The sequence below is a fragment of the Scyliorhinus torazame genome, chromosome 16 (genome assembly GCF_047496885.1).
Source record: "Scyliorhinus torazame isolate Kashiwa2021f chromosome 16, sScyTor2.1, whole genome shotgun sequence".
NCBI classification, from domain to species: domain Eukaryota; kingdom Metazoa; phylum Chordata; class Chondrichthyes; order Carcharhiniformes; family Scyliorhinidae; genus Scyliorhinus; species Scyliorhinus torazame.
Window position 1 is genome coordinate 186,676,383 of NC_092722.1, and position 27,425 is coordinate 186,703,807.

General features: G+C 47.0%; 1 protein-coding gene across 5 annotated transcripts in view; it reads right to left on the reverse strand.

The window, feature by feature from the left end:
• Positions 1-9,495: 9,495 nt before the first annotated feature.
• Positions 9,496-27,425, reverse strand: part of LOC140393304 (CREB3 regulatory factor-like) — a 134,844-nt gene continuing 116,914 nt past the window's right edge. For all 5 annotated transcript variants that reach the window (XM_072479615.1, XM_072479611.1, XM_072479613.1 and 2 more), the window contains one exon: positions 9,496-9,839. In XM_072479615.1, the coding sequence (XP_072335716.1) occupies positions 9,751-9,839 (89 nt within the window). In that variant the 3' untranslated portion in view covers positions 9,496-9,750. The remainder of the gene's footprint in view (positions 9,840-27,425) is intronic.

Here is a 27,425-nt window from a genome sequence, read left to right on the forward strand (position 1 = left end):
CTCCAATGGGTGGGATCCAGATTCAATTGCTCTCTCCTCACCCACAGTACCGAATTGCCTTATGTTGCTATGAAAATGAGCAGAGACAAGAGGCTAGGCACTTCTGTTGCTCCCCTCCCCACCAAAAAAACACAGGTTAAAAAATTAGAGTCATGGCCAAGGTGCCCCCTCCCAGCCATACTGAATGCCCAAGAGCAAAGCAGTGGTCTACCCCTCCACCTCGCTGTCTTGTAGCCAATGTATGGCTTATTGATACAAAGAAAAGAAAAAAGAGATACACTCTTGCATAGGTTGAACCAGTCACCAATGATGGTTTAGAAATGACTCTTGGGGGTTCTGCCAAGCCTAGAAGTAATACCCAAGGCGTTAGGCCTACAGGCTAGAAGGTAGCAGCTGATTAAACTTCAGCTCAATATACATTTGTTTTCTCATTAAATCCAATCAATTTGTATTGCTGGCTTGCAGACACAAACCTGCTGCACAAGAGAGAGGGGCAGTCACATAAAATAGCTCGCTTAGTGAATACCAGACCAAAGTTGCCTGAATGGGAGAATATGTTCATCCTGTGAGCAGCCTGAGCTAGGCCTCGCCCTCTGGACTACTATTCAACTGTGCAATTAGGATACCAAATGGTTTTTAGTGCATTAAGAACACGGTGGATGGGAAAGCAGGCAACATGCCATCCTAGAACAGGAAATAGGCAATCAGGATGTAAAACCCTAACAAGATTTCAAATCTGTATAGAATTTACAGTGCAGAAGGAGGCCATTCAGCCCATCGAGTCGGCCCGGCTCTTGGAAAGAGCACCTTACTTAAGCCCACACCTCCACCCTGTCCCATGACCCAGCAAATCTCCCAGGCTTTCCGGTGTCTCAGTTTGGTTCCAACAAAGCTCTGGGACCAAGTCGTGTGTTGTGATTACGTGTGCACTGTGGGATTTGCTCACACTGGAGATGGAATTATGGGTTTGGAACTTTGGGAAAGGCCGTAAACGTTTGAAGTACCAAAGCTGGTCTCATTTAGTCAATTTAATTCTACGAAAAGGGAACGCAAAGTTTGTAGAGTTGAAGGCCTGTCAGTCCTTTGGCGTCCTCTCGTTGGTAATTGCCTAGCTGTATGACTGTACAACCTCCGGGGTTGGTATTTGCCAAGTTGGAAGAAAATGATCCTGGACAGGCTTTGTTTTTTTAAAATAAATTTAGAGTACCCAATTAATTATTTCCAATTGAGGGGCAATTTAGTGTGGCCAATCCACCTACCCTGCACATCTTTGGGTTGTGGGGGCGAAACCCACGCAGACACGGGGAGAATGTGCAAACTCCACACGGACAGTGACCCAGAGCCGGGATCGAACCTGGGACCTCGGCGCCGTGAGGCAGCAGGGCTAACCCACTGCGTCAACGTGCTGCCCTCGGGACAGGCTTTGTTGAGTAGACGTTGGGGTGTGGTGACCAGGCAGAATCTGAAGCTCACACAAAAAGGGGTTCCCGCTGCCCACTAATAATCTTTGAACCAGGAGAGCGGGGGGGGACTCGCTAAGCCAATGGAATCCAGCAACTTAGAACACATGGGTGAGGTCTGTGGAGGTGGTGTTGGGGGCCAGGAACCAATATCTTCAGGTGGGGGGAGGGACAAACTCAGTGGGGGCAAATTACTGGATAAAATAAAAAGCCACAATGAAAATATTGGGAGCCATGTCCCTGTCTTGGAGTTGAAGAGATATAACTTTAAAATGAATGCACGTCACAGCTTCGTGAGGGGAAAAGACACCATATTGTGACCAAGTGTAAACTGAGCTGTAACAGCTGCAGAATTCAGACTCCGTCTTTACAAAAAGACTCACTGCTGTAGGCTGCAAAAATAAAAATTGGGGGCCACAACTCAATAAGCCTAGCTGTAGTCAACCTCAATCAGGATTTTTTTTTGTAACACGCGCACATACACACACACACTACAGTTTCAACCTTCTGATGAAAACTCAGACCAGGCTTATCCAAACAACTAAAATATAGATTCTTGACAATAGATTTACTGCACAAAGTAGTTTACAGTACTTATTAGCCAGGAACAAGAAAGAAGACCTCTGTATATACATATGACACTTGCATAACAAGCAAAGATCAGTGTAGCAGCTTTCAGTAATTAATGGCCAGCCTGTTCAGCTCTGCAAATGGTCCCTGTTACCAAATCTCAAACAGTGTTTGGATAAACTATGCCGGCTTCTCGATCAATGCGCCGGTCACATGAGAAGCAAACATCTTTTGGTCTCTTTCAGCCCCCTTCTGCAACCCCCCCCCCCCCCGCCCCCCCCCCCCGCCCCGAACTCTTTCTCACTGACAAACTGGGTGGACAAACAGCTCAGAGGCCAGGGATAAACCCAGGCTAGGGGTGTGCAAACCAACAAAGTGGGTTTGTGTTGACCCAGCTTCCAATTCCCCCCCCCCCACCTCAAATCGCTCTTTAGCCAGAACCTAACTCCCCAACCTGAGTTCATTGGTGTGAATTCTATGGGAAAAGTCCATGTTTGTACCCACTCTTGCCACAAGGATGTTGGCACATCAACATGCTGATCTCTCCTCCAGGCCACCAGGAGCGTATTTTGTAATAAACGGGATATTGACCGGAAGTGAACAAATGCAACCTTGCATCACTCTCCAACTCGAGAGCATTTCATCCCATTGTCTGTACAGTCATACAAAGCAACAGAGTTCAATGCAAGGATCTGTATTAATGCAGGGCTTCTGATAACCAGCAGCAAACCAAAACTCAAGAGATCAGGGTCACGGTTTGAAGCCTTTGTTGATTTTTATCTTCAAACCACCTTTCTAGGGCCATGTTCTATCCAACAGTACACAGTACACTAATCTTTGTCCATGCACTTTGAAATTATACAGTGATTTGAAATTATCTGGACACATCTTCAGTCTTAGGTCTGGATTGGGTGATGGGAGAGGTTATATACTAGTTATAAAACTAGTTATAAAACAATTAGAAAGCTTTGGGTTCCTGTGGCTTGAATATTCACCAGGATAAAGAGCCTCATTGATGTCCTGGGTCTTAAGCAGGAGGCGACTTCTCCACAGCAACCAATGCACCAATTCTAAAATAAGGAGATTTACCAGCTCTCATTTTGCATGCAACGATGCTGACGACTCTTGGGTCTTTGGAAATTGATGCAGTGCAGAGACTTTGGAGCCGAAACCAGAGGCAGCAGTCTTCTCAACTTCCCTCATTACAGACGGTATGGGTTTGGGGTGGGGCGAGAGTGAAGAGTGCGAACAATCACACACATTCCTGGAGGCCATGGAAGAATCTAGCTAATGGAGAAAGAAATGTATACAGCAAGTACACAAAAATCTAGCTGCTGGGTATAGAAGGCAGTGGAGACAGAGCTGTGTGAACACTTTGAGGGTATCAGTAATGAGGAAGGTTGTAAAAAGCTGGCACATTTTGCCCATGAGAGTGGCAAAACCAAATTACCGAGAAACAGTAAAACCGTACATATTTCTCCCCCCCCCCCCCACCACCAAGTTTCTATTCTAACTCCTTTCCTGCTCCCAAACCCGAACTCACACTGACCGAGAACAGGGAAGATTTGCAAATGCCACACAGGTCAGCCATTGACTTTTAATGAAACCATATACACAAGTGCTGAGTAAATGACAGAAAGAGCCAGCATCGGAACCTCAACTTCAAATGTTACATTCTGTTCACAGCTGACAACTCTCCTTCTTCCCTCAAAAGGCATACCTTGTGTTTTTATATATATATATATATATATATATATATATATCTCTATATATTTTTATAACATATCAAAGCCAAGCCTCTGAAACTGTAGACATTGACTATTTCTATGCTCTGCAATGTATTACAATAACTTGCTTAATAAAGTGCTCAGAGTCAGTAATAAGTTCTAGACTTTACAATAGTATACACTAAATACATTCCTCTTTGTAAGTTACATTTTCAGCTTCTCCTTCGCTTTGGCCCCATTAGATTAGAAAACACAACAGCCTAGTTACGAGCCACGCCTATCTTTGTCCTGGAGGGTTTAGAGCCATCCCAACACATCTTAAGGTAGGGATCAGACTTTGGAGTGTCATTCATCTCAGGAGACCCATGTCCACCTTGCGACACTAGACCTCCTGCCAGTTGGACATTAATGGACAGAGCATGGGTAAACCAATGCGAGGCTCAGATAAGCCACTTTCCCATTCTTTGTGCTCTGTTGTGATGAGTGATCAAGAACTCCACCCCCCACCCCCCCACCCCTCCCCCCTCCCCATACCTATTTCCCACACACCCCTCGGAAAGGCAGCTGACTAGTTACTGAGCAGGATAAACAAAACACACAGCTGTATTGCCAGATCACAGCAGCAGCCATACTGGGACTCAGTAACGGACTTGAGTATCGTGAACAGTGACAATTCATCTCATTGTGTGCAATAACTCCTCAAAGTTACCCCCTGCCCACAAAACAGCTCCTCCAACAGTAAACACCAGGGTGAATATTTGCAGGATTTGATGTTAACGCCGTAACACAACACAACTGAAAGAAACAATCTGGGAGACAGGGGAAGAGATATTTTATGTATAATATATATATATATTATACACAGGGGTGGGGAGGAGCATGAGAACGGGTGCGACTCGTGCGAAGGGGCAGGGAGGGAGAGAGCAGAGAGAGAGAGAGAGAGCACGCATGAGAGAGAGAGAGAGAAGGGAAAGGGAGAGAGCGGGAGGGAGGGAGACGGAGAGAGGGGGAAGGAGGGAGAGAGAGAGAGAGAGAGAGAGAGAAGGGGCAAAGAGAGAGGGAGAGAGAGAGGGAGAGATAGAGGGAGAGAAGGGGCAAAGAGAGAGGGAGAGAGAGAGGGAGCGAGGGAGAGATAGAGAGGGAGAGAGAGAGAGAGAGAGAGAGAGAGAGAGAAGAGCCAGAGAGAGAGAAGGGGCAGAGAGAGGGAGAGATAGAGAGAGAGAAGGGGCAGAGAGAGAGAGGGAGAGAAGGGGCAGAGAGAGAGAGAGGGAGAGAGAGAGAGAGAGAGAGAGCGTGAGGGTGGGGCAGAGAGAGGGAGAGAGAAGGGGCAGCTAGAGAAGGAGAGATACATGGAGAGAGAAAGAGAGAGAGGGGGCAGCAGGGGGAGAGAACGAGAGAAAGAGAAAGAAAGAGAAAGAGAGAGAGAACAAATGGCATCAACTGGGTTTGGAGCAAGAACATGGCAGATGGAATATAATGTGGAAAATTGTGAAGTTATTTAGATTAGTGGGAGGAACAGATGTGCAGTGTATGTCTTAAATAGCAAGAGATTCAAAAGTGTAGATGTACAAAGAGACTTGGCTAACATGCAGGTGCAGCAAGCTATTGGGAAGGCATGGTCTGTCCGCCTTTACCTCAAGAGGATTTGAGTACATGAGTAGTGAAGTGTTGCTTCAATTGTAAAGAAGCTTGGTTAGACTGCAACTGGAGTATGACGTGCAGCTTTGACCCAGTTACCTCAGAAAAAACTGTAACAAAGGTTCACCAGACTTGTTCCGGGGATGGTGGGTCTGTCTTATGAAAAGGGATTGGGCAAACTGGACCTTTATTCTCGAGAGGTTCCAAGAATGAGAGGTGATCTCATTGAAACCTACAAACTATTATTATTACTAATTAAAAAGGGATAGATGAAGGCAAGATGTTTTCACTGGTTGGGGAATCTTGAACGGGGATGAAATTTCAAAATAAAGGACACGCCAATTAGGACCGAGATTAGTTTTGTTTTTAAAAAACAGAGGTTCTGAATCTTGGAATTTTCTATTCCAGAGGGTTGTGGAAGCTAAGAATAGAGTATGTTTAAAACCGAGATTGGCAGATTTCTAAACAACAAAGAGACATGGGGGTAGTGTGGAAAAAGGCATTAAAGTGGATGTTTAGCCTTGATTATATTGAATGGTGGAAAAGGCTCGATGGGCCGAATGGCCTATTCCTGCTCCTATGTAATGAGAGGAAATAGAGCACGAGTAAAGGGGAGGGGGGGGGGGGGGAAGAATGCAAGATGATAGTGAGGGCGAGAGGGAGGGAGAAAGGGAGTTCGAAGGGGAGGGCAAAAGGGAGGGAGAGAAAAGAGTGGGAGAAAAGGAAAGGGGGGAAGAAAGCGAGGGAAAATGGGGGAAGAAAGCAAGAGGAAAGTGAGGGCAAAGGGGAGGGAGAGAGAGAGGGAGGGAGGGAGGGAGGGAGAGAGAAGAGGGGGAGGAAAGGAAAGGGGGGAAGAAAGCGAGAGGAAAGTGGGGAAAGACTGAGGGAGTTGGTGGATGGAAGAGAAAGGCGGGGTGCAGAAGGGGGCAGTTTTATACTGGATATATTTCCACTAGTTTTCATTCTTGTAGGCATTAACGGGCGAGATCCTGTTTTTCCAGAATCAAAATGTGAAGCAGTTGAATGGGAAAGTTGCAATATAAACACGAGAGAGCTGTGCACTGTGAATATGTTTTCCATCAGCCTCCCACAACTGATCATCTTGAGAGAGCCCTATAGCTGGCATTATAATGTCCACAGAGCAGGAAGCTGTAAACTGAGGCCTGCACAGTGGCAGAATATGGAGGCCACATCTCCTCTTGAAACAAATGAAGTATTTCTCATTACCGAGAATTCTACTCCAGTGTAGGGGGTGGGAAGTCATTAATTTTGATGGGGAATTTTCATACCTATCCTTCCATTTCCCATGGGAATTTTACTAAAATTCCAGCTAACTGCCAACTTCTTTTCCCCCTAGACTGCAGGATTTTGGAGTGGAGGGGGGGGTGGGGGGGGGGGGGGGGGAAGAGACATTTTGTGGGCACTGTCCAGTCTTCCTTAGAGTGCCGTTAATTCTTTTTCAGTGGAGTTAATCTGTGGTCTCTAAAAATTTAAACAGAGAACCCAAAGTCTACTTGGCCTGTTTAAGAAGCCCAGATTGGAGCGGTTCAGAAATAGGAATTCCCTGTACATCCCATCGGTGTTCCATTTCAAACACTCTGTAAAACTATTGCACACAATTCAATGACCTTTGATGCAGTTCATAAACCCCATCCATGGGAGGCGCTCCCCCGAACGTCTCAGAAGAAAAGGCAACAAATTTAATGTGTCTCCCCGGTGAATTTGGTGTTGAGGGGGATTCAATTCAGGTGGGAAGGGTGGCAGGTGGGGACCCAGCTGCCTACCCGCCCCCACCCCAATTTAGGTCCACAGTGGAAAGAAAGACCAGTGGGTGGTCATCCCACCGTGACACCAATTCAACTGAGACCATTAAGTCACCAATTAATAACTATTCATGGATCTCATTATGTGCTGCTAGTACTAATCCAGCAGCAGGTAGGGCAGCTCACTCGAGTGGGACTGATTGTGGGTTCCTGGGGAGGGTTACCCTCATTCAAAGGCACTCAGGGTCTGATCGAGGGACCCGGAAGTGGAGCGGCCCCGAGAGCCCCTCTGCCTTTGCTGACCGATAGCGCCCTCCACCCCCAACCCCCGCCACTTCACTTTCTCCCCCATAATGACCACCCCCCCCCCACCGTCACTGATCTGTGGCCTGGGATCCAGTAATGATTCTTGGCCTTGGGTAGGTGTAGTACCAGCAGCAACCTCCATCTCCTTTGTGGTCCTCCTGTTTAATAGAGCTGCAGGACTCTCTCTGACTGGGTGGCAACTCTTGGCAGGTGGGACCCTGCCCCTGGGGTCCTTAATGCCAGGGTCGGCCTGCTGACGTTCAATTAAGTGCCTGAACGATTAGTAAGTGCCAGATTTAATTTGGCAGCCTTTCCTGAAGGGATGACAAGGGGCTCCTGTCGCTCTGCAGCCAGTGGCACAGATCCCCGTCTTCCCCACTCAATACCGCCCAGGTACCATACCTGTAGCCATGTTAAGACCATCACAACAGACAAGGCCACTCCCACCAATATCCCCAAACAGCCATGGGTGCCTGTTTCCGCACTCACTGGGGCCTTTACACAAATTCAACCAGAAAACAAAAGCATCAAACAAAGCAACCGCACCCCACTCAAAGTTTGCCTTTCCCAGTCTTCTTCCATCCTCCTAGCTCAGGGTATCGGCCGGATACTAGTGGAACCCGTATCCATGGGTACCATTTGCTCTCTAGTTCTGCGCAGTAAATTGTTAGTGTTCAGAACCAGAGAGAGACTGGCCCCAGTGCGTAGGTGGCTTATATCCCCAAAGGGGATGGGCAGGCTACAAAAAGAAAGGAACACAGATCTAGGCAATCGCTAGCCTTCTTTCCTCTCCTTAGGCCGGAGAAATGGAGAGTCAGCTGTGGATGTTGATTGGTTCCAATTCAACTCGATCAGCTGCCGGAACATGGGGCCCGCTCCAAAGGCCGTATAAATAGAACTAGGCCTTCGAAAACAAGGCTTGGACATGGGGGTAGATCACCCACGATGTGGGACACTCATTCCACCTCAACCTCAATGTCAGTCTGTCAATTTTAAACAAAGAGCAACACACAAAAAAATAAAATAAAAACTGTAGCCATGGAGACTTTTGTTGCTAAAATGCACATTCATCACTGTCCTCAAGTACATCTCACCTCTACTCCCAATCCTCATCATCTCTCGCTCATAGGACTATGCTAACATCAGTAGCTCAACCTTATTTGGAAATTTCCCCCGAATCCCAACCCCCATCCCCTGAAAAAAAAAAAATCTATCACCCAACACTTGTAAAAGTGATATTTCGTCATGATTCTGTCTGCAAAGTTAAAGTGCTCATTATTACAAAATATTAAATCATGGGAACTACAGAGGACCGCACAATTCCCAATTCACAGTATTCATTGAATAAAGTCTGCTCGAGTCACAATTTGTCGGTTTAATTCCATCCATGATAAATCACCAGTCCTTTCTTGACCGAAAGCCATCGTCACCAGGTTGCCCCTCACCTTGGCCCCTCCATCATTGAAATTTTCGTCGCGAAACACTCGTGCGCCCCTGTAATCCCAAGATAGCATTTTGGAGGGAGATTTATAAAACACTATACTTACTCCAAAAAAAAAAAAAAGAAAGAAAAACAATCAGTTCTCCTTAAATAAAAGGATGGTCAAAAATCTGGAAAAATGAATCACCCAAGAGTTCAAAGAAAGCTGGCACATTTCGGGGAGAGTTTGTTTCCTGGCATAACTCGAATCATTCCTCAAGCAACAAAACTCCGTGTGCGTCACAGCAACAACTGTGCTGTGTCCCCAGTGCCAACGTGTTGAAAGACAGAAAATTAAAATTAAAATAGCGATCTGCTATTCTGAACAAATGGACGACATTTACTTGTGCCCCTTCACGCCGTCACCAGAAGCACCCCATTATTGTCCTGGGATCTTTCCTCCATAACACAGATTGGCACATAGCAAATCTCCCAGGCATGCTAACATTGAGGAGCGTGGGGAAGCCACAGTAAAGGGAGGGAATGGGGGGGGGGGGGGGGGGGGGGGGGAAAGAGTTGTGGGGGGGGGGGGGGGAAAGAGTTGTGGGGGGTGGGAGTGGAAAAGTGGGTTAAGACAGGGTCTCAGGACAGAATGTCAAATTCAGAGACACAGTCCCTCTTCAACCCCGCCCCCCCTCCCCCCTCCCCCCACCAGCCAAACACTAAAAGAAAATACAGGCAGCAAGGGAATGGGTGCTGCGCAAATATAGTGCCTCTTTGTTTTATTTCGTTTCCCCCTTCCTGCTGTTTATTAACGTCTCATCGTTAAGCAGAGGTTTCGGGCTGCCGGACAAGGCTCGCGATGGTCAACTGAGTCCACCAGCTGACTCTCCGGCCGACACCTTCTCAAGGACATTGTTCACAAATTCCGACGTCTGACCTGCCACGGAGCTTCCTGCAACACAAGACACGAGAATCAAGGTCGGCGCTGAGCACGAGGGCAAATCTTTCGCACAGATAGAAAAAATTATTCAACCACAGGTAATTCTGTTGAGGTGCTCTGCAGGTCAAGCAACATCTGCAGAGACGGAAACAGAAGTGAATCTGGCTCGGGGCGCGATTTTAACCTAACCTCTCTGTCAGGACACTGCCAGGGTCAGGTACCCTACTGATTTTACCCTCGATTACAGTCAGTGGGGAATAATATAGGGCCAGTGAATTAGGTTAAAATCCACCCCCCCCCCCCCCCCACCCCCAGGACATTTATTCGCTCATTAATTATCATCCATACTTCCGATGGGTGGACACTTGAGGGCAATACATTTGCAGAACTATGGGGATAGAATGGGACTGACTGTGTCTCTCAAATGAGCGTCAGCATGGACTCAATGTTCTGATTCCATTGTTCTTCTTCAAGAGAAGGCTATGAGGAACTTTGGGAGAGGCATTGCAAATCGCGCAGAGTTGAGATGGACTAAATAAAAGAGAAACTGGGCGGCACGGTGGCGCAGTGGTTAGCACTGCTGCCTCACAGCGCGGTGGTCCCAGGTTCGATCCCGGCTCTGGGTCACTGTCCCTGTGGAGTTTGCACATTCTCCCAGTATCTCACCCCGACAACCCAAAGATGTGCAGGCTAGGTGGATTGGCCATGTTAAATTGCCCCTTAATTGGCCAAAGAATAATTGGGTACCCTAAATTTATATTAAAAAAAACAGAGAAACTGTTTCCACTGGCTGATAATCAGAGGGCACAGATTTAAGGTGATTGGCAAAAGAACCGGAGGTGATAAGAGGCAGAAACATCTTATGCGACACGTGGACAGGATTTGGAATCAGGTGCTGGGTAGACTAGTCGACACAGATTCAATGGGAGCTTGCAAAATGGAATCGGATAAATACTTGAAGGAGGAATAAATTGCGGGGACGTGGGGGAGTGAAACTAGCTGATTGTTCTTCGAAAGAAGCAGCGCACACTTGATGGGCTGAATGGTATCCTTCCGTGCTGTACAATTCTATGATTCACAGGCGGTGTTCACTGACAAGTCAAGCTAGTTACCAAGAGCGCAGGAGTGTGCTTCGTGTCTGCATGCAGAAGAGCATATGGAACTGTCATGTGAGAGTACCTTTAAGAAATGGATGTTTATCAAATAGCTGCAGTGGTGTCAGAGTGTGGGTGGAGCTAGGCTGGCTGTCTTTCACTTTTGTCTTTGAGCAGACAGCTACCATTCAGCCCATCACGGGGCTGTTTAGCACAGGGCTAAATCGCTGGCTTTGAAAGTAGACCAAGGCAGGCCAGCAGCACGGTTCAATTCCAATAACAGCCTCCCCGAACAGGTGCCGGAATGTGGCGACTAGGGGCTTTTCGCAGGAACTTCATTTGAAGCCTACTTGTGACAATAAGCGTTTTTCATTCATTTCATTTTCAGTGTGGTTTAGTTTCGCCTACCGAGCTGGATAGCTACAGGCAAAGCAAGCAGCTGTATAATGATCTCACTCTGCAATCTATAGACTGTCTCCCGATCATTTGAGGATTTCAAAGTAATATCTGTTTCTGTAGAGAATTTAAACCTGTTGTCTTTCTTTGAAAAGGGTCTTTTGTCCTTTAGATGGTGTTAGGAAAGTTACGAAGGGATCCTTATAGAATATTGTATCTGTGGAGATTATTGGTGTTGATAGTTGTTAAGATGTTTACTGTGGGTTTATAAAGTGTTAACTGGATTCATAAATAAACATGGTTTTTGTTTTAAAAGTACTTTAGCTCTCTGTTGCATCACACCTGTAAAGTGGGCCCTTGTGCTCCCATAACCAGAATTGTCGTGGGTCAGGTGAACTCCATGATACATTTTGGTGTTCTCTAAACCCTGGCCCATAACAGGACATAGAAAGGTTCAACAATTATTTTAGGGGAAGGCTGGATAAATATTTACGTAGCATTTAGTGCCGCAACAGGCCACTTAACCCCACCTTATGCTAATACTGGCACATTACTTTGCCCTCATCCCATTCACAGAGAGACTAGTTTTTGATTGGGGTTCACAGTGGGACTAGCTTTTGATTGGGCAAGCAATAGCCTCCTTTCATCTACCATTCTAAACAATGATAAGCAGGACGCAGTATTGGACAAAATAGAATTGAAGACACATGGAAACCAGTGAGCTGGAGGAGGGGGATGCAGGCAGCAGTGTGTCTGTCACACCTTGCAAGGATTTAAAGAAAAATTGATGTGCTGTGCAATTGTGAAGTTAGACGGTAGATATAAAGGTACAATGGTGGGATGATTATGTAATTGGAGTAACAAACGAGGAGGTCTCAACTCACAATCCAGAGAAAAGAAATTCAAAGCCCATCATGGCAGCTTTAAGAAAATATTTAGACAAGAAACTTAAAAACTGGCCTCAGCAAAAAAAACTATGCACTTAATGAAAGTGAACCTGACAGCAAAACAGAAGTCGTTTTAAGTGATCTATATTTGTATTGCTAAATATTACAAATATTACAAAAAAAGGTAGATTTAAGTGATTTTAATTTAGCGGTTCTATGCAAGAGGACATAGAACATATAGTGCAGGAGGCCATTCGGCCCATCGAGTCTGCACCGACCCACTTAAGCCCTCACTTCTACCCTATCCCCATTACCCAATAACCCCTCCTAACCCTTTTGGTCACAAAGGGCAATTTATCATGGCCAATCCACCTAACCTGCATGTCTTTGGACTCTGTACAAAGTAAAGTAAAACTCTAATTAGATTCATGTTGGACAAAACGTGTTTGCACGTATGGGGAGGTTTGGTCAGTTCAAACGGAGATTCAATTGTGCTTAGAGAGGTTTATGGTGTGAAAAGTAAATAACAGCTTGGAGAAGGAAATAGTGGTTGCTCAGTAACCAGGGGCATCTTTATGGTAGAAAGGCTTTTTTGTGTGATTGTGTTAACTGAATTCATTGCAATTGGTGACAGGTAGCTAGGTGGGAACGTCTCGCTTAGCTTTGCTTGAAGAAAAGCCATACAATGGAGTGATGGTTAAGAAAGCCAGTGTCAAAATTCGGCTGGTTCAGGAAACTAAGAAAAATAAAGAGAAGTCTGAAGTTAAAGGAACAGAGAAAACAGGATACTGTTCAGTGAAGATAGAGAAAGTTGAGAAATAGTTGGCTAGTGAGAAGCCAGAAAGATATCTGGAGTGGTTCTAAGGTTTGCATTATCTTACTACAGTTTGTGAGATGTTAATTGCACAAAAATTGTAGAGCAATCAGTGGTTGGATCCCAGAGTTGTGTACAAGCATTCAAGACAAAGGAATCCTGAAAGGAGGGTTGGAAAACCTGGAAGCGTATCCTTGATTTTAAAAAAAGTAGAGAGGAAACTCTGTTTGAAAGGATAAGTGGGAAACCTGGAGGTGAGGATTTCAAAGTAATATCTGGAGGTGAATTCTTTTAAAAAAAAAAAAAAATTGAGTACCCAATTCATTTTTCCAATTAAGGGGCAATTTAGCGTGGCCAATCCACCTACGCTGCACATCTGGTTGGGGGGGTGTAATTTGAGGAGAAATCTACAGAAGATAGATTGAGTGGCATCTGCCATTTAGTTTCAGAGTGGTATGCTATCCTTGAAATCTGTGTACATTGTGAGGATCGGGGGGGGGGGGGGGGGGGGGGGGGGAAGAGTGAACGAGGATTGTATTATCATCAAACCTTTCAGTTTCACAAAAGTTTTTTTGTTAAAGACTAATTGGCAGCCCTGTGACTCGGTTCCTCTACATTTTCTTATTGCGTCAGGGCTCCATTCTGGGACCTGCCCGTTCTGTAGTAGCGTGAACTAGGATCGCAATACACCTTCCAATCTTACCTAATCTGACTCAGTCCCACACAAATACAATTAACTATTCGCTCAGTTGTATCAATCCACAACTCAGTGGTTAATAAAGCAGTCTATAACCTTGTTGAAGCAACTTGGAATGACTAATGAATGCCAGCCTTATCAACCATGCCAATAATTCCTGAATTTAAAAAATGAAGTTAATACCAGAATTACGCTAAACAATAACTGCTTGTGAGATGATGGCCGGGATTCTGCAATACGGCGGGTAAGTATTGACGCCGATGTAAACAACGAGCCTCCTGGCCCAGCGATTCATGCCCACAGGGGGCCAGCACAGCACCGGAGTTCTCTGCGCAGCGTCAGCACGCGGCCCTGCACTGCTGGCAACATAGCGGGCCAGGCGCGGAAGAAGGTAAGCCCCCCCCCCTCCTCCGGATCGTGTGTGCCCGCCGATTGGTGGCCCCCGATCACGGGCCTGGCCGTCGCGGAGGCCCCTCCGGAGTCTGATCACCCCGCTCCCCCACCAGGACGGCCACCGCAGCCGCGGGTCCGAGCTCCCGCCGAGTGGAACCATGTTAGAACCACACCGGCGGAACTCGGGCAGTCGACCGCGGAGAATCTTTCAACGGCCCCCAACTGGCGGCACGTTGATTGCGCGCGCACGGCTGTCGGCGATTCTCCGGTCACCGGAGAATCGCGACCCGGCGTTGGACTGGCGTCGTGGGCCGTCTCGCCGTCAACTCCGCTTCTCCGAGCCGGTGCGGGCTCGGAGAATCCCGGCCAGTGTACTTGATTATACTGAAGAACACAACATATTAAACAGTTTTAAGAAAATAACCTCCATGCACAGGATGTGAGCATCACTAGCAAGGCCAGCATTTATTGACCATCCCCATTGCTCTCACCTTCTTGAATACAACTGGATGGCTTGCTATGCCACTTCAGAGAGCAGCCAAAGAATCAACCACATTGTTGTGGGGTTAGAGCTCCTTGTAGACCAGAGGGGAGGTGGTGGCAGAGTGGTATTGTTACTGGACTAATATTGCGGTGATCCAGAGTAATGCACGAAGGATATTGGTAGGATTTTAGAATCCATTATTAAAAGTTCATGACAAAATAGGACCGAGTCAGCACGGCTTCACCAAGGGGAGGTCATGTCTGACAAATCAGTTAGTTCTTTGAGGGAGTAACAAGGAAGTTAGACAAAGGAGCACCAGTGGACGTGATTTATTTAGATTTACAGAAGGCCTTTGACAAGATGCCTTATAGGACACTATTAAATAAGTTAAGAGCCCATGGTGTTAAGGGCAAGATCCTGGCATGGATAGAGATTGGCTAACTGGCAGAAGGCAGAGAGTTGGGTAAAGGGGTCTTTCAAGATGGCAGCCGGTGGCTATTGATGTGCCTCAGGGGTCTGTGCCTCAGGGGTCTGTGCTGGGACCACAACTTTTCACAATATACACTAATGGGGCGTCATTCTCCGCCGGCGGGAGTCTCCGTTCTGCCGGCGCCCGGGGGTTTCCCGACGGCGTGGGGCTGCCCCACAATGGGAAACCCCATTGACCGGCCGGTGTTAAGGAGACTCCCGCCGGCCGGTCGGCGCAGAAATGTGGCGGGGCGGGTAGGAGAATTTCGCCCATGATCTGGAAGAAGGAACTGAAGGCACTGTTGCTAAGTTTGAAGAAGATACAACGATCTGTAAAGGGACAGGCAATATTGAGGAAGCAGGGGGGCTGCAGAAGGACGTGGTCGGGCAAAAAGGTGACAGATGGAATACAATGTGGAAAAGTGGGGTATTGTACTTTGGAAGGAGAAATGGAGGCATAGACTATTTTCGAAATGGGGAAATGCTTAGGAAATCAGAAGCACAAAGGGACTTGGGAATCCTTGTTCACGATTCTCTTAAGGTTAACGTGCAGGTTCAGTCGGCAGTTAGGAAGGCAAATGCAATGTTAGCATTCATGTCGAGAGGCCTAGAATACAAGAGCAGGGATGTACTTCTGAGGCCATATAGTCAGACCCCTTTTGGAGTATTGTGAGCAGTTTTAGGCCCGGTATCTAAGGAAGGATGTGCTGGCCTTGGAAAGAGTCGAGAGGAGGTTCACAAGAATGATCACTGGAATCAAGAGCTTATCATAGGAGGAACGGTTGAGGACTCTGGGTCTGTACTCATTGGAGCTTAGAAGGATGAGGGGGGATATTATTGAAACTTACAGGATATTGCGAGGCTGTGACACAGTGGACGTGGAGAGGATGTTTCCACTGGTAGGAAAAACTAGAACCAGAGGACACAATCTCAGACTAAAGGGGACGGTCCTTTGAAACAGAGATGAGGAGGAATTTCTTCAGCCAGAGGGTGGTGAATCTGTGGAACTCTTTGCCACAGAAGGCTGTGGAGGCCAAATAACTGAGACAGAGATAGATAGGTTCTTGATTAATAAGGGGATCAGGGGTTATGGGGAGAAGGCAGGAGAATGGGGATGAGAAAAATATCAGCCATGACTGAATGGCGGAGCACTCATAGATTTCATAGAATTTACAGTGCAGGAGGCCATTCGGCCCATCGAGTCTGCACCGGCTCTTGGAAAGAGCAACCTACCCAAGGTCCACACCTCCACCCTATCCCCATAACCCCAGCAACCCCACCCAACACTATGGGCAATTTTGGACACTAAGGGCAATTTAGCATGGCCAATCCACCTTACCTGCACATCTTTGGACTGTGGGAGGAAACCGGAGCACCCGGAGGAACCCACGCACACACGGGGAGGATGTGCAGACTCCGCACAGACAGTGACCCAAGCCGGAATCGAACCTGGGACCCTGGAGCTGTGAAGCATTTGTGCTATCCACAATGCTACCGTGCTGCCCCTAAATGGGCTCGATGGGCCGAGTGGCCTAATTCTGCTCCTATGTCTTATTGTCTTATGGACCCAGGTTCTAATCTCAGCATGGCAGATATGTCTAATGATGAACATGAAACCATTATTGATTGTTGGAAATAAAATATCCACCTGCATCACTAATGCCCTTTAGCGAAGGAAGGCCGTGACCCCTGACTGAAAAGGGGGGAATGCCCTCTGAAATTACCCTGTTCAAGGGCAATTAGAGATGGGCAATAAATTCTGGCCCAGCCAGCAATGTCCACGAATGAATAAAAACATTAATTCCCCACTGTTTAAATGCCCTGAGATTATTAGTGCAGACCTCAGTTCAGTACAGTGACCGATGAGAAGAGGTTCCCTCTTCAACACCAGGTTGCCCGTCCTGATCCCTATATGGTCAATCGTGCTATGGAGTGCAGAGAAACCTCTACAAGGGATCAAATGACCTAAAGACGCCAACCCCTCTGTACTTGGACATGGTGGTGGCAACCTAGAGCCACCACCAAATCAGCATGAGTATTTTCAGTGTAGGAGAGGAGCACGTTAATTCTAGGGAGCTAAACAATCATTCCAATAGTAGATTCTCAACCGAAAATATACCCTTGCGCCTCAGAAAAGGGATTTCCCCCCCTCCCTTGCAATAAAGCACTTGAATGAATAATTACACAACTGCTTTGAAACACTATATTTTCCATTACAAATATTAACATCCCCCTCTTCACGAGGGGAATGAAAAAGATAACTCCTCTAACTGAAGGAAATCAGTCACTTAAAGCTATACTGTAGAGATTATCATTAATCACCTGGCCTGTCTTGTACCCGCGCCAACTCAACAGCACTAGAGGCGGCTCAGAGATTTTTTGCCTGGCCCTATTTGCCAATCAGATATGAGAACCTTCCATTGCAATGTCTGCTGTAGCTTACAGCAAGGCAAGAGCAGACACAACAGAGAGCACGAGAGGCTCTTAATTTCTCTCCTTCCCGTTTGGCACAAAGAGGCCGCTGGTGCCTTTGATTTCTCAGATTTCTTCAATTCAAAGCCACTGCACATTCTCCTTATCTGGCTACAAAACCATGGAACCGTGACGTTCCCCAGTAACTGATCGAAACACAGCCTCAAAATTCAATCTTGCACAGGCCGGAATATCCACGAGGAAAAGGAACATGAACGTTCACCTCAAGACGTATTGCCCGTCCCCACCTCGTTGCCCTGTGAAGGTGGTGATGGGCCCATTGCAATCTGGAGGTATTCTTATTGATGCTTTGATTCAACCGAGTGGCCTGCGAATCAGCCACTTCCCAGGGCGGGTGGTGTGGTTCAGCAGCTTCATTTCAGCTCAAAAAGGTTCCCTTGGTTTGTGAACCATTTGTGTTTTTAATCCGACAATCCGGCAGGTTCATGGTCAAAAAAAATGGATTCTATTTCTATAACGCCTTTCGCAAGCTCAGGATGTCCCACCGCGCTTCACAACCAATGCAGTGCTTTTGGAGTGTGGTCACTGTTGTAATGTAGGAAACTAATTTGTACGCAGCAATCTCCCACAGACAGTAATGAGGTGATGGTCAGATGACATGCGTGCGCGCTTAAAAAAAAAAAAGTAATGTTCATTGAGGGACCCTTCAGCTTAATGTCTCATCGGAATCGACGGCACCTCCAGCAGTACTGCATTCCCCCGGTACCGCGCTGGAATGTCAGCCGTGATTTTGTACTCGAGTCTCTGGAGTGGGGGCTGAAACCATGCCGTCTGACTCAGAGGCAGCATTATGCACTGAGCCTTGGCTGCCAATGTTACCAGTCTTTGATTTTCAGGGTTTTAAAATTAAATACAACATTTTCTAACTGCCACGGTGAGATCTGAATCAATGGTCATGCTCGACAAACTTGCTCGAATTTTTTGGAGGATGTAACCAGCATGGTGGATAATGGGGAACCTGTGGATGTGATATATCTCGACTTCCAGAAGGCGTTTGACAAGGTGCCGCATAAAAGACTGATCCAGAAGGTGAGTTCGTAGGGGATTGGGTATAGAGTATTAGATTGATTGTGGATTGGCTGGCTGACAGGAAGCAGGCGGTCGGGATAAATGGGTGAACTGTAACTAGCGGCGTGCTGCAGAGGTCAGTCCTTGAACCTCAACTGTTTGCAATCTATATAAATCATCTGCAAGCAGGTTGCAGATGATACTATGAGAAAGCAGGAGGATGAGGAGACAAAGAGTTTATAGACAGATATAGATAGGCTAGGAGAATGGGCAAAATTTGGCAGATGGCGTTTAATGTGGAGAAGTGTGAGGTTATCCACTTTGGCCAAAAAAATAGATCTAAATTACCTAAATAGAAAGCAGATTCAAAATGCGTCTGGGCATTTTGAGGGATCTGGGCGTCTTCATTAATTCATGAATCTCAGAAAGCTGGTATGCAGGTCCAGCATGTAATAAAGACAAATGGAATGTTAGCGTTTATTGCAAAAGGATAAAGGTAGAGAAGTGTTGTTACAATTGTATAGGTGTTGGTGAGACCACATCTGGAGTATTGTGTCCAGTTTTGCTCTCCTTATTTGAGGAAGGATGTGGTGGCATTGGAGGCAGTTCAGAGGAGATGCATCAGATTGATTCCGGGGATGAAAGAGAAGAGATCAAACAGTTTGGGTTGATACTCGCTGCAGGTTAGAAAGATGAGGGGGGAATCTGAACAAGGTAAATAAATATTAAGATGGATTGATGAAGTAAACGTCGGCCAAATGTTCCCCGTAGTGAGGCAATCTAGAATGACAGGTCACAGATATAGGTTGAGAGGCGGTAGATTTAAAACTGAGATGAGGAGGAACTACTTCTCGCAGAGGGTGGTGAATTTGTGGATCTTGCTGCCCCATAGTGCGGTGGAATCCGAGTCATTAAATGGTTGAAGAGGGAGATGGATATAATTCGGATGGAAAAAAAAGGTTTGAAGGGATATGGAGAACAAGTAGGGAGGTGGATTTGAGACTCAGGTTTTACACATCTTTTTTCAGGTTTCCTTTGTCTTAAAAGCTTTTACACAAACTCCCGAGGTCCAGCCCCCGATTTCCACAATTATTCAAAATAATGTACCCCAAACTGTAGTAATTTCTCACAAACCTTAGCACTATTCCAGATATTGTTCTGGCCTCCCACAATCCAATGCCTTTTCACTCTGGTGACTTTGCTGAATAGTAATCTGTTCTGGTTTCCAGTTTCCTCTGCTCCATTATCTCTAGACATCTTGGACACACTCTTCATTTCTCTAATTTCCTTAACTAGCTGGACTTTAGATCTCCGGCATCTGTTTTCTTAACCATAACTCCATAGTCTGGCCTTTCTTCCAGCAAGGCTGAGAGAGCCTTCTCAAACCAACTTCTCCTAGAGTTGCCTTTCCTCTCACTACTCATCTTCAACTGCAAACAAATTAGCCAAACTAAAACGATTCTCTACATTACAAGGTGCCAGTTAAGCTGGCTTATTTACTCTTCACGTCATAACCCTGTCTAAGCACAATATAATCACAGTGTGAACTGAAACAAGCCCCCACACACACACAAACACCTTTGTCCAGCATTAATCTAACCATAGGTTTCACCCATCCAGAGAGAGAAACATTCAATTAAACCCGCTTAAAACTATTCCTTATTTCTAATGTTGACCAATACAAATATAAAAACGCCACAGCGGTATTGAGGGAGTGCTGCACTGTTGGAGATGCTGCCAAGCGCTGGGTAGACATTTCTGTCTGCAATAATCCTACAATGCCTCCTTTCATTTAGCACGGAATGCTCTCTGGTCAGCTGAGGATGAATCAGGGGCCACTCAAAAGCTTTTTGTCACCATCCCTCATCCCACCTCATCCCCCCCTTTTCTCCTCAAATGCTAAGCGCCTTTTTGGCCAGAGTCCCTGTTCCCTTTGGAATGACTGGAACAGCTCCAGAATACTGGAGGGAAGAAGAAACAAAAGAACCTGCATTTATGTACCACCATTCCACATTGTCAGGCCAGTTTCAATCTTGGAGCCAATGAATTACTACTCAGTCACTTTTGCAGACAAATGTGACTGGGTCCCACAAACAACAAATGAAGGAGCAATTACAGAGCGTGTTGGGAGAGGGTGGAATGTTGGCCAGGACTTGGGGACAACTCTCTTACTCTTCTTAATAGCACCATGGGTTCTTTCACATCCACTTGAGAGGCCGGGAGTTGCGGGGGTGGGGGGGGGGGGGGGGGGGGGGGGGGGGGGGGGGAACGAGGGGGGGGGGGGGGGGCGGGGTTGTTGGTTTTAACGGTTCATTCTGAAAATGGTGCTCGAGACAATGCAGCACTCCGTCAGCGAAGCAACCGATTTCTGGATTTACTTTAGTCAATAGCAAAATTTACAAAAATAAAGTTACACAAGTAAATTTAACTTTATGTCAGATTTTGATAGGATAACAATTATTCCTAATTTTCTGCTTTAGTTGCATCTGCATTACAGGCTAATATCTGTATTCCACAACATTTATCTGGGGAATTCTGGCTCAACCAGGCCTGACCAGCTGATATTAGTCATCTTTTGTTGGTTTTTAAAACATTACCAATCCTCTGGCTTCAGTTTAATACTATCCTTAACTCTCTTGGTTAGCCCTGGTGACTTATTCCCTTCCGAGAATCCTTGGGCGTCATTCCCGGCTGATAATGAAAACCTTCAATGGAAATAATCTAAAGATGGGTCTTGACGATTTCCAGTGATGGAGCGATGACTAGTTCCTTTGCCAGCTTGTTCCATCTTCTTGGGAAGAAAGATTGTTCATACACTGCACTGCCCTTGGTAACAAATGGTCTTTGTAGTTTGTGAGCATGACTATCTCATGTTTCGTCATTGCCAGATGGCACTAGGGATGTGTTTTTGTCAATTCCCACCAGTCCATTCCTGGAACCTGGGCAGTCGATGTTTCTCCCTCCATGGCTGTCGTGATTCCCGTTGCAAATCTTTGATCGAGGGTGTGACATTGGGGTATTTCCCATACTGATTCATGTCAAATTGTGCAGCATGCCTTTGGATCGCTTCAATCTTATTTATATCTCTTGGCATTTAAAGATCCCACACACAAATTGCGTACTCCAGGGTTGTCTGCTGAACGGTCAAAGTCAAAGCTGGCCAATCCACCTCGGAAGGGGTTTCCAGAGATTTTGCAGCCAAAGCAATGGCCATCAATAGAAGCACTGGAATTCAGGGATGCACAAGAGGGCAGAATCGGGGGAAAACACCAAAATCATGAGTTGGTTTACCCTGTGCCCTCTCCAGCCAATCAGTAGGATTATTCTGAAACTCCCTATCATTGGGAAAATCAAATTGGCCCAGGGAGCTTTGGGGAAGAGGTCATTCGGGACAGTTTCCTGGAATGCGTTGCGAGCCAACCAGGGGAATCAGGTTATTTTGGATCTGGTAATGACCAGGCTTAATTAACAATCCCAGAGTGAAAGATCCCCTGGGAAATAATTACCATAACATGGTAGAATTTAGCATTAAGTTTGAGAGTGAGAAAAATGGGTCAGAAACAACTGTGCTAAACTTAAATAAGGGTAATTAAAAAGGAATGAGGGAAGAGTTGGCTGGAGTGGACTCGGAAAAGATGGTTGACCAGTAATGGCAGACATTTATGAAAATAGTTCATAACTCAAAACAAAGATATACCCCAGTGAGGAAGAAGGGGCAAAATTCTCCCCCAACGGCGCGATGTCCGCCGACTGGCGCCAAAAACGGCGCCAATCAGACGGGCATCGCGCCAGCCCAAAGGAGCGGAATGCTCCACATCTTTGGCGGCCTAGCCCCAACATTGAGGGGCTAGGCCGACGCTGGAGGGATTTCCGCCCCGCCAGCTGGCGGAAATGGCGTTTGTTGCCCCGCCAGCTGGCGCGGAAATGCGGCACATGCGCGGGAGCGTCAGCGGCCGCTGAAAGCTTCCCGCGCATGCGCAGTGGGGTGAGTCTCTTCCGCCTCTGCCATGGTGGAGGCCGTGGCGGAGGCGGAAGGGAAAGAGTGCCCCCACGGCACAGGCCCGCCCGCGGATCGATGGGCCTCGATCGCGGGCCAGGCCACCGTGGGGGCACCCCCCGGGCCCCGCGCCCTCCCCCAGGACCCCGGAGCCCGCCCACGCCGCCTGGTCCCGCCGGTAAATACCAGGTTTGATTTACGCCGGCGGGACAGGCAATTTCTGGGCGGGACTTCGGCCCATCCGGGCCGGAGAATTGAGCGGGGGGTCCCGCCAACCGGCGCGGCCCGATTCCCGCCACCGCCCAATCTCCGGTACCGGAGACTTCGGCGGGGGCGGGGGCGGGATTCACGGCGGCCAACGGCCATTCTCCGACCCGGCGGGGGGTCGGAGAATGACGCCCAAGGATTCTCGGAAGGGAATAAGTCACCAGGGCTAACCAAGAGAGTTAAGGATAGTATTAAACTGAAGCCAGAGGATTGGTAATGTTTTAAAAACCAACAAAAGATGACTAAAGAAATAATAAAGAGGGGGAAGATAAAGATAAACTATGAGAGGAAGCTAGCAACATAAAAACAGACAGCAAAAGCTTCTTTAAATATGTAAAAAGGAAGAGAGGCCAAAGTGAACATAGGCCCTTTAGAGAATGAGACTGGAGAAATAATAATGGGGAACCTGGAAATGGCTGGAGTTAAACAAATACTTTGAGCCAGGCTTCATGGTGGAAGATACTGATAACATTCTAAAAATACTAATTAATAAATTGAAGGGGGAGGAAATAAATGCAATGACAATCATGAGGAAAAAAGTACCGGGGAAACTAATCGGGCTAAAGGCCAATAGCACCCCCACCCCCCTCCCTCCCCTCTTACGAAGCCCCTTGAGAGGTTTTGTCGCAACAAGGTGATCACTTGCCTTTGCGAAGATTAGCACAGGGCTGCCGGAAGCAATCCAATCAGGGAGAGGGAAATGCAGCGAAAATTAAATGCCGTAAAGCAGGAGGGGAGAGATTAATTCAACAAAAGATTATTTTCCCTGTGCTGTGGAATGTTGGCAGTGAAGTTTTGCGTGGGTTTTGGAAATAAAAACCTGATCCAAATCAGACACTGTAGTGACCAGCAGCCAAAAGTTGTATCATGTTAATCAATGACATCACCACCAACCACTGCCAAAAAACCTGGGCCTTCTTAGCAACATGTATCAAGTCGGAGGTATTAGCATTCCCCAAGGCAAGGTCAAGCAACATGCAAGGCTGAATGGTGGTTCCTGATTACGTGCGGGAACACAGCAGTTATCTGATGGACTGAAGGGTTGAACGCTTTTAATATGATGCGGAGATGCCGGCGTTGGACTGGGGTGAGCACAGTAAGAAGTCTTACAACAACGGGTTAAAGTCCAACAGGTTTGTTTCAAACACTAGCTTTCGGAGCGCTGCTCCTTCCTCAGGTGAATGAAGAGGTAGGTTCTAGAAACATATATATATATATATAGACAAAGTCAAAGATGCAAGACGATACTTTGAGTGCGAGCATTTGCAGGTAATTAAGTCTTTACAGATCCAGAGAGAGGGGTAATCCCAGGTTAAAGAGGCGTGAATTGTCTCAAGACAGGGCAGTTGGTAGGATTTTGCAAGTCCAGGCCAGATGGTGGGGGATGAATGTAATGCGACATGAATCCCAGGTCCCGGTTGAGGCCGCACTCATGTGTGCGGAACTTGGCTATAAGTTTCTGCTCGGCGATTCTGCGTTGTCGCGGGTCCTGAAGGCCGCCTTGGAGAACGCTTACCCGGAGATCAGAGGCTGGATGCCCTTGACTGCTGAAGTGTTCCCAGACTGGAAGGGAAAATTCCTGCCTGGCGATTGTCGCGCGATGTCCGTTCATCCGTTGTCGCAGCGTCTGCATGGTCTCGCTAATGTACCACGCTTCGGGACATCCTTTCCTGCAGCGTATGAGGTAGACAACGTTGGCCTCGAGTATGTACCGCGCACTTGGTGGGTGGTGTTCTCATATGTAATGGTGATACCCATGTTGTTCTGGCACGTCTTGCAGTGATTGCGTGGTGTCGTGGTCGCTGTTCTGAAGTTTGCTGGAAACAATGGTATGTTTGAGGTTGCACGGTTGTTTGAAGGCAAGTAGCGGGGGGGTGGGGATGACCTTGGCAAGATGTTCGTCTTCATCGATGACGTGTTGAAGGCTGCGAAGAAGATGTCGTAGTTTCTCCGCTCCAGGGAAGTACTGGACGACGAAGGGTATTCTGTCAGTTGTGTCCCGCGTTGGTCTTCTGAGGAGGTCGGTGCGGTTTCTAGCTGTGGCGCGTTGGAACTGTCGATCAGTGAGTCGAGCGCCATATCTCGTTCATACGAGGGCATCTTTCAGCGTCTGTAGATGTCTGTTACGCTCCTCCTCGCCTGAGCAGATCCTGTGTATATGGAGAGCTTATCCATAGGGGATGGCTTCTTTAATGTGTTTAGGGTGGAAGCTGGAGAAGTGGAGCACCGTGAGCTTGCGGTAAAGTGAGGTGACCATCCTTAATGGAGATGAATGTGTCCAAGAATGCAACCGATTTTGGAGAGTAGTCCATGGTGAGTTTGATGGTGGGATGGAACTTATTGATGTCATCGTGTAGTCATTTCAGTGATTCTTTGCTGTGGGTCCAAAAGGAAAAAAATGTCATGGATGTATCTGGTGGATAACGTCAGTTGAAGGTCCTGTGTGGTGAGGAGGTCTTGTTCAAACTTGTGCATGAAGATGTTGGCATATTGAGGTGCGAATTTGGTCCCCATGGCTGTTCTGTGTGTCTGAATGAAGAACTTGTTGGCGAAGGTGAAGACGTTGTGATCCAGAGTGAAGCAGATGATTTGCAGAATTGTGTCTGGAGATTGGCAGTTGTCGGTGTTGAGTACTGAGGCTGTTACAGCAATGCTGTCGTCATGGGGGATGCTGGTGTAGAGTGCCGAGACGTCCATTGTGACGAGGAATGTTCCTGGTTCAACTGGTCCATGGGTGCTGAATTTCTGTAGTTCTGTCCTATCCCGACAGAGGCTGGGCGTTCCTTGTACGATGGGTTTTAAGATGCTCTCGATGTAGCCAGAGAGGTTCTCACACAGGGTCCCATTGCCTGATACAATGGTGTGTTGGCCTTGTGTATTTTCGGGAGGCAGTAAAGATCTCCAATGCGGGGAGTACGTGGGATGAGAGCATGTAAGGTGCTCTGAAGGTCTGGATCCAAGGTCTTGATCAGTCTGTTGAGTTGGCGAGTGTGTTCCTTGGTCGGATCTGCGGGTAACTGTCTGTAGTGTTCCTGGTTGTTGAGTTGCTTTTAATATAAATCCTAGCTATCCGACACTGAAACAGGTTCACGGATCTTCCAGAGGTAGCAGCTGCCTGGCAAAAGATCTGGAAGACACCGCTGGTATTCGCTGTTGAAATTAATATTTGCTACATTGACTCTCAACTCTAACTTACTCTTGTGCCGAACTTCAGAACCCCTCGTCTTCCTCAGCCTTCCCTTCCATTTGCAGTCTCTTGGGTTACTAAAACCCACCTTAAGTTTCCGTAGTTATTGCTCTTTTTAATCTTCTTTCCAACCTTGTTGAACACAACCCAGTCCACCTCACTGTGTTTTTGAAGGGTGGGTGGCGTGTGGGCGGATAGTACAGGGAGCAGATTTCAATGTAACAATCTTTACAAAGTATTAGCAGAGAGGAACTTCTGGTCTATGGCTCATTCCATCTCATCGACAAATTCTTCTATTCCGGTCTCCAGCATGCATTTACCTAGATTCCTCTGAAATGCATCGATATTATTCACCTCCACTGCTCCCCTGAGAAGCAGACTCCACATTATAACTACTTTTATTTTTACAAATGAGAGGAAGGATCACCCATTTTTGTAATATAAGAGTCATAGGGCAAGGCTCGGCTCGAAGAACGGAACGTCACTAACTTCAACACCCCAAACCCTGGGCAAGGCTCTGACTATTGGGAATGTGTCACAAAACTTGGATAAGGATTTATCTTGGAGAGCAATGGAAGGGTTGAGAGGGATATGTGGAAGTGAATGAAGGAGCAACAATAGAGGAAACCAAATTGGAGAGAGCCATAGGAAAACCATAGCCACAGGAAAACAAACATTCATCGAACTGCTGCTCTCGCCGCATCCTGAAAGCCACTCAGTGCTTCGCGGCGCCACATGAAGACACTCGACATCTCTCTCCAGCAGCACAGTCTTACTCTCTCTCAAAGCTGTCCCTGTCCCCAGTTTAATTTCATCCCTTGCATCATTTGATGCCTTAACAAGAAACTTTTCCTGTTTCTTGCAGATGTTAAGGAACACAAGCTTCAACAACTTAGCAACACCACTGCCCCTCCTAGGCCCTCCACCAGTCCCAATCCCTCGTACCCCATTTCTTCCTAGTCTCCGCCCTTGGTGTTCACGACACCCTCCGATCTTCCCCTCGCTGAGGCTGAGAGTGCTGTTCTCAACTAAGGAAAAATATTTCTTCCAGGAAAACCAGGGAATGCACATGGAGAAAGCAGGTAAATCAGATCACACAAGGGGCAGGCACTCCGAAGTCAGATAATACATTCTCGCAAGACTAGCAGGTTGAAGCCTCACCGGCCAGACCAGTCACCCTTTGGAACATGAAAATGTTTTTTTCCCACTCCACAGATTACTACGAGTCTCCAGCACTTCTGTTTATATTTCAGATTTCCAGTGTTCTTTGGACTTTTAGAAGAATGAGTCATCTGGAGGGAGAACGAAAGCAAACGCTCGAGGTGTTGTTAAAGCACAAGGTGACAGAGAAACCGGAGCGATCACGAGCAGCGAACAATAGAACCAACAAGGTCAATTGCCTGGTGTGGACAA